Source organism: Euprymna scolopes, chromosome 31 (assembly GCF_053919585.1).
Source record: "Euprymna scolopes isolate OS-2025 chromosome 31, ASM5391958v1, whole genome shotgun sequence".
Taxonomy (NCBI): Eukaryota; Metazoa; Mollusca; class Cephalopoda; order Sepiida; family Sepiolidae; genus Euprymna; species Euprymna scolopes.
Genome location: NC_136512.1, coordinates 51,314,199 through 51,322,180, shown reverse-complemented (window position 1 = coordinate 51,322,180; position 7,982 = coordinate 51,314,199). Strand labels below are relative to the sequence as shown.

General features: G+C 30.8%; 1 protein-coding gene across 1 annotated transcript; it reads right to left on the bottom strand.

The window, feature by feature from the left end:
• Positions 1-2,104: 2,104 nt before the first annotated feature.
• On the bottom strand, positions 2,105-2,743 carry LOC145255537 (general transcription factor II-I repeat domain-containing protein 2-like). Its single transcript, XM_080113994.1, has one exon. The coding sequence runs from the start codon at positions 2,741-2,743 to the stop codon at positions 2,105-2,107; it is 639 nt and encodes a 212-aa protein (XP_079970120.1).
• Positions 2,744-7,982: the final 5,239 nt, after the last annotated feature.

Below are 7,982 nucleotides of genomic sequence, written 5' to 3'. Positions count from 1 at the left end.
TGATGAGGGTCACATTATTCAGCAAATTAAAAAAATGCTGATATGAAGTTCATCGAATTCCCTTATAAACAATTTTTGTCGCAAAGTGAATGACAATATTATTTTTAAAAATATCAGAAAAAGAAAAATTCAAACTTTTAATTAAATGCTACAACAGATTTTTGAAAAGTTTTAATATTCGATGTTTGAAATATTTCTGCCTTAGTAACTTTGTTTATACTAACATTTGTTTGAATTTAATTTTTACCTTATTGTTTGTTATTCAGTTAAACCAATTTGTTGTTCGTTTTTCAGTTAAACTAATTTATTATTCGTTTTTCAGTTAAACTAATTTATTGTTCGTTATTCAGTTAAACTAATTTATTGTTCGTATTTCAGTTGAACTAATTTAGTCCGTATTTCAGTTAAACTAATTTATCGTTTGTTGTTTTAATTTTGAGTGTTAAAATATTGTTTTTTTGATTTAAAAATATTTATTGTTCATTTTTATTTATTTCTATTTAATAAAATTCAGTTTTATACAAATCAAATCGTATTCCTTTTCTTTTTAAACTTTTTAACAACTTTTCTCCCTTTCAATTCGTTTTTTATTGTTAATATTTTTATTATTAATATTGAATGAGTTTCAGTACAAAGTATCATGTTTACCTTTTTTAATCCAATCTTGAAGTTTTCTAACGCTTTCTGTAAAAAAAATGTCTGCTCATTATCGACAGTCTGTGTTCCACTTATCTTGCTTGCTAATACCTATGGCGATGACGTCATTTTTCAGCTGACAGGCCATCTATGACGATGATCACACCGCCAGTGACGCAATTGTCCAGGGACGGCAGTAACCACTAACAACAACTGTAGTTTACATTTTTGCGAGGGGTAGTCCACCGGGCAGCACCGGTTACCAGGTCCTGCTAGTATATATATATATATATATATATATATATATATATATATATATATATATATATATATATATATATATATATATATATATATATATATTAGGTTGGTGCAAATATAATGCCATTTTTATCAGATATATGTAAAAAAAAAATCACAGTATTTTTGCACATATCTAATATAACCGCTCAATGGTTATGGGTGAGTTATGTTTCTCAAGGAAGAACAGACAAATACACCAGGAAATACCAAGCTAAAAAAAAAACTTTGTTGTGGAATTTCAATCTTTAACGGCTCGATCACACTCATATCTTTCATATGACAAAAACTAAATATAAATATAAAAAAGGAAACTAACGCGAATACTAAAAAGAAATAAATCTTTTCTTATGGAGAATTTAAAGCGAGACAAAAAATACATTGATAAAATTTACTTGTTAAAGAATTACTTTTTTTTATTATGAACGGACAAATTTAAGTTCAATGATTAACGAAAGTTGAGTGTGTACTGTAATACTACAACATCCCGGGAAGGAAGGAGATACATATGATTTATATAAAACAGACAAAAGAAATTAAGACATACTTTACATCAGGGGTGGCAAACTTAAATATAAATTAATTTTCATTTATTAGCATTTTAAAGTACTATAGAAGATTCCCAGAAAACACATTTATCTGAAAGTTACAGTAACTTTAAACTTTAAAAGAAAACACTTTTATTAATATCTATTTTTAAGTATGAGCTTCATATGAAACACAAACAACCTTGTTTGAAGAATAAAAGCAATTATTAAGTAACTCTGTTTAAAGAGATTAAAAAATATCTTATTAATATTTTAGAATAAAATCTTTAAAAGATACACATATAAAGTAACTCAAAGAACAAAAATGAATTTATATATTAAAAAAGAACCGTCACATGAAACACATTTATTTAAGAATAAAGTAACTCAATTTTAAGAGGAAAACATATTTCTATTGATATTTTAAAACAGTAACTTCATATGAAATATATTTATTTGAAAAACAAAATAACTCAGCAACTGAGCAACAGAAGGATCAAAATGACTCAGTGAGAATGATGCAACTGACTGCAATCATTTACGTTTGTTGAAATTAGGTGTCAAGTTGCTTATACTGATTCTTAACACTGACTGAAGATTTAAATCTGTGAGAAGTGATCTGTTCTTTGACTTGTTAATTTTCAATATGGAAAAAGTCTGCTCACATAAGTTGAAGCAAATAATACAAACATCTTCCTTGTGAGATTTTTCATATTTTTAAACTTTTCTGGGTGCAGAGATGCATAAAATTCGACTAGTGGTTTATTTTCAAAGAACCGTTTTAAAGAGTTGTCGGCTTGCAAATCAATAAGATCTACCTGTAGTTCTTCGGCAGCTGTTTCAACTTCTCGTGCAAAAGGTGAGCTGAGCAAATCAAACTGTCCTTCAATTGCCTTGAAATCAGCAAATCTTCTGATAAATTCCTCTTTTAGATCCATCAAGTGGGAATTGTATTTGTCTGATAATGCTTGTGTAACAGCTCGTGTTTTCAACAGAGGAAAATGAACAAGGTTTTGCTCTTTAAGCTGCTTGGCAAAAAGTTTAAGTTCCAATTGAAACGCTTTCACTTCAACATACAATTCATGAGCGAATACACTTTTGCGTTGTAGTTTTGTATTTAACTCACTCAGATTTTGCAATATGTCTGCAGCAAATACAAAATCATAAACCCATTCGTCACACTCCATTTCTTTTAAAAAGTCACAAGGAATTTCTTTCGTATTAAAAAACATGACAACCTCTGCTTTAACGTCCCATATCCTCTTCAGTACTTCCCCCATACTTAACCATCGGATATTTGTGTGATACAGCACATCAGTAAAATCTGCCTCGATATCTTACAAGAAACATTGGAACTGCCTGTGTTTCAGTCCCCGTGGTCTTAAGTTCGCTGCACGCACTACTGGATCCATAACATGTTTGAGTTTCAAAGATGATTTACAGAGGCTGTCTTGATGTATGATGCAGTAAAAAGACAACACACTGTGCGATGGAAAATTTTCTTTGATATTTTTATTCATCAAGGTCACAAGGCCACAGTGTTTGCCTGTGAGTGAAGGAGCGCCATCAGTTGTAATACTTGCCAGTTTATCCAGGCTTAACCTAGACCTGATTAGACTCCATGGATAGCAATTCTTCTATAATTTCAAAGTTTTTGTCAATTCAAAAATGGATAAGCATCGAAAATTTCACAAAAATCTGACCATTCGTTGCTTTTTGTTAGATTTTTTAAACAGATTTTTGCTAGATTTGTTAAACGGATATGTTTTCAATGCTTACTACGGGGGAACGTTATTTTAAAGCGCCAATTATGTAAACACGATTTTCGTCTCGCAATTTCATTATTTTCGTAAGATGAATTTTTTTTTTTAATTATTACTAGTTTATTCTGCCCTTCTTCTTTAAAATGGTACAGAAGTTATATTGATAATATTAATTTATAATAAAGTTACATCGTGTTACATATAGGGGGGGTAATTTTGGAGGTGCCTACGGAACTTCTAATTTCGTCCCAGTGCTAAAAATAATTTTCTAATTGAACACGTGAATAAGAAATCGTACGAAAATAAGAAAATGAATATCAATCAATGTTTGAATTTATTCACAGATAACTAAAAAAACAATGTTTTTACTTGGCCTCCGGGACAAGATCAAAGTGTAGTATCTGTTCTGGCAGATACTGCAAGCAAAGACCATATCTGGGGGCAACCCCACATACCTGACCTTTAACCAGCTCCCATTTCCCACCTCTCGGGAGCTGGTCCCCTTTCTCCCTTCCCCCTCCCTTCACTCCTCACATTAAAAATTGGCCTTGTGCCTAATTTGCTCGGTGGGGGAGCAAATAAATACCATCTGTTCTGGCAGATACTGCAAGCAAAGACCATATGTGGGGGAAACCCCACATATAAGACCTTGGTCAATGTAGGGGCAACACTTCATACCAATTGTCACTATCCAGCTCCCCTACTCCTCGGGGAGTTGGTCCCATTTCCCCTTCACTCCTTACTTTAAAAATCGGCCTTGTGCCTAATTTGCTCAGTGGGGGAGCAAATAAATACCTCAAAGTGTAGTATCTGTCTTCAGATGTTGCACTTCAATTTCTTGTTCTCTGTCAGTGGAGGAGAAATCCTTCACGACTGAGACAATTTTTATTTTTGTTCCTTTTCTCCACGTTAAAAAACGACCCTGGTGTTTAACTCAATGGGGGGGGGGCATTGTAAATAGGAACAACTATTGTGATTTTATTTTCAGAAACAAGAATTATAAACAAAAAATTATATATATAGGAAACGAACATTTTTGGGGTTTGTATTACTGTACACATAGATTCGAAAAAGTTGTAAAAAAAAACAAATATATAACAAATAAATGGCCAGGTAAGTTACTTGTCTAGGGTACGCCGGGGTAATTTGGGTCAAATTTCTGATAATTTAAACTTCGAAGGACATTATTTTCAAATTTCTATGCATTTATGGGAAAGAAAGGGTTTGAACTATGCAAGTAGAGTTCTAGTGTTCTAATGTTAAAATACCAATATTTTTTATACTCTATATTGATTTTTAGCACTTGCAATATGCTCCATTTCAGTGGTAGATTTAAACCATTGACCGGGGTAATTTGGGTCAATAAATAATAACTCAAGAAAAAAGAAATATCTCTTGCTATACGACATTATACTATGAAAGCATGAAATAATAAACAGTGCATGATATTTTATTGAAATATTAACTTAACTAATACACTTTTTACAGTAAAAATCATCATCATAGTCAATGTCACATGGTGCACATTTTGGGCAAACACGCTGATCGCACAAGTCACAAATCAGCCATTGTCCTTTTTTGTGTGTACATTCTCCAAAGTTGACCACAAACAACACAAGCGGTTCTGTCTTCGTCAACCTCGCTTTCAATTTCTTCATCACCATCTTCCTCTTCCATTTCCTTTAACAAATCTCTTCTTGGCTTTTCTTTCTTTGCTTTCTGTTTGGAGACTCTTACATCTGCTTCATCCTTTAAACGCTGCAGCACTGCTGCGGTCGTAAGTACTTCGCCATCTTTGGCCTATACTCGTCTTCGCTTTTTCTTTGCATTCTCCAATGCTTTTGTGGTCTCTTCTGATGGTGGTGGGGCGATAACATTGATGATTTCTCGTCTTAGAGCCGTTCTGGGAGTACCGAACTGGGTATGTTTTTAGTGTTTTTATTTAATATAACACGTTTAATCAGCTCGAAAAACATAGTGTTTACCGATGTATTGGAAAATTAAAAATGGCGCTCAACTCTCTCTTTGACACGGTAAGTTTGGGAAAAGGAGTTAAAAATAAAAAATTAAACAAAATACTGTTAAAACCCCACGGTGTCAAAGAGAGAGTCGGGCGCCATTTTTAATTTTCCAATACATCGGTAAACACTGTATGTTTTTCGAGATGAATGAACATGTTACATTAAATAAAAACACTAAAAGAATATACAGTTAGGTAGAAAAGTAACTTATCTTGCCTTTGATAACATTTATTTGTTATATATTTGTTTTTTGAAATCTATGTGTACAGTAATACAACCCCAATTTTTTAAACGAAAAAATAAAATTTGTTTTTAATTTTAACGGGAATAATATTTTTTATTGTTATTAACATGAAAATGGAATTTATAAATTTATTTTAAATCATTGATATTTGATAAATTAACGGGAAATGAAGCCATTTTTGATTGGTATTAACATGAAACGATAGAATTTATAAATTTATTTTAAATTATTGGGGTTTTTATATTTTTTTTCGATAAATTATTTTTTCGCTGAATTTGTTTTTCTATTTCACGCATTCGTAATTTTTAACAAAAAAATTCGTAATTTTTAACAAAAAAACTCAGTAAACCAGAACGAAATTAGAAGTTCCGTTCCATTTTTGTGACAACCGAAAAACATAGCGTGCTTATCCATATTTACCATAATGTTGATACAATTTACGAAAATATTAAAAAAAGAAGTAAAATGAGTACTTGAAAATATAGTTATCGAAAACATAACAAAAAATTAGAAACCGCATGAAACAAATCGAACATTCGATTGGTATTCACACATTTTTGCAATTTTTTTAAACACCCACAAAATTTTACCTTTTATAAACTTTTTGCATATATTGAACTAATTTTTGCTCATTTAAAGAAAAATGGAAAACAAGATTAAAAGTGTGTTTTAATAAATATTTTATGAATCAGTTAATTTATTTTAATCGGTAATAAATGTACAAAATTGACTAATGTATATATATATGTAGGCGTCCTGTAAAATTTTAAATTTTAGATATTATTTCAATCAAGATATTTTGAACAAGTAAATATTTGACACAAACGGGTCAATATTGATTACATTTTTTAAAAAATATTTTGCTTGAATTTGCATCTAAACACCGCCAAAATGGCCGAAAAATCAAGTTGTTGTTGTTTTTTAAAACGAAATTACATTTATTAAAATCCATTATTTCTGAGTAACTTTTTTCCAGAAAGATAAAACCCTAAATTTTATCATATAGAAAACAGAATAATGTAAAACTTTTTCTACTATTTTTAATTAAATTTTAAATGTTAAATTTTCCCAAAAAGTCACCAATTGACGTTTTTTGTCTTACACAAAAAACGTACATAAACATTTTTAAAAAAAGGTTTTCGAAATAATTAATTTATTTATTTGTTGTCTAACTAAGATTTAGGGTGATTTTCTATCAGAATATGCAAAAATATTATAATAATGGATTTCAAATAATTCCACTTATTCATATAGGCAACCAGTTACTTTGCGTCGATCTAGACAATGTTTACGTTTGTGCTTGATAAAAAGCAAACTATGGAAAACCAAACAGGCCAAAAAAAACTTATTTTACAGTGACGAAAATTTCAATGTATTAACGCTGAGGCTGGCCAGTACCAGATGGGTGACAATTTGTATAAGTTTGGTTTTTAATGTGTATGTGTGTGGGGGCCAGGCTCCCCAAAATGGGGGGGGCAATTTAAAGTAGAATAAAAACAAATTATTTCAGCGCGTTTGGTCCACCGTAGTCGAAAGGCGGCAAACGTTTTCAAACGGGATCGAAAAAATGATGCTATTTTTAACACAAAGGGCACAATATTCATCGATTTTTTTTGTAACGATTCTTCAAAGCATGCCCTGTTTAATAATGGTCATGCATTATTCGGCTCGCTAAAAAAATTGTTAATTTATTTATCAAAGATTTTAAAATGGCTTTTTTCGTATAAATATTAATTTTTTTTTTTTTTTTTTTTGCTTAATTTAAATTAATTATTTTACTTAAAATATTCACCGAATTTCACACTTCAAAACTCAAAAGCGGGATAATTAAACATAATCGAAGTTCTGATATTCAGACGTCAAAATAAGGTATGCAAACAATTTTTTTTAATCTATAATCCTGTTCCTTACAACAACACAATATGTTTTGTTCAGTTTCAGCTGATTATTTTAAGCATATTTGGAACCTCCTCAAAACAAGGGGGGTTGTAAGCAACAAAAAAATATATATATATAAATATAGTTTATGAAAAATACGTACACTGCTATAAAGTCTATTCTTTTCTTAATAATCGCTGAAAATTTCGTATTGATTGGATAATTACCTGATTTTTGGTAGATTTTTAAAAAGACGGTCCGTCAAAAAGTACTTACCTGCCTCCCCCTTCCCAGTTTTGGCGGTGCCCACATAAAACCCTCTTATTGATATTCTAAAAAGTTTGACTTACGAAATTACATAATGGGCATTTAAATTTACTAATTTGTTTTTACAAATGAGCATAATTACAGATGTAAACAAAATAATTAGTCAATATTTTTACTTACGAAAATGCTTGGCAATGAATTTATAAGATGTCCTTTCTTTGGAAATTCTAAATATCATATGAAAAGTTTAGTGTCTTTTAGGAGTAACGGAGATGGGAGAGAGAGTTCGCTTAGACTTGACCAGTCGGTCGGCTGTACCCCAGACTACAAGCGCCAGATTTTATGG

What these genes read in the sequence shown, in the direction of transcription:
- LOC145255537 (XM_080113994.1), bottom strand. Translation starts at nt 2,743, where the DNA reads ATGGGGGAAGTACTGAAGAGGATATGGGACGTTAAAGCAGAGGTTGTC.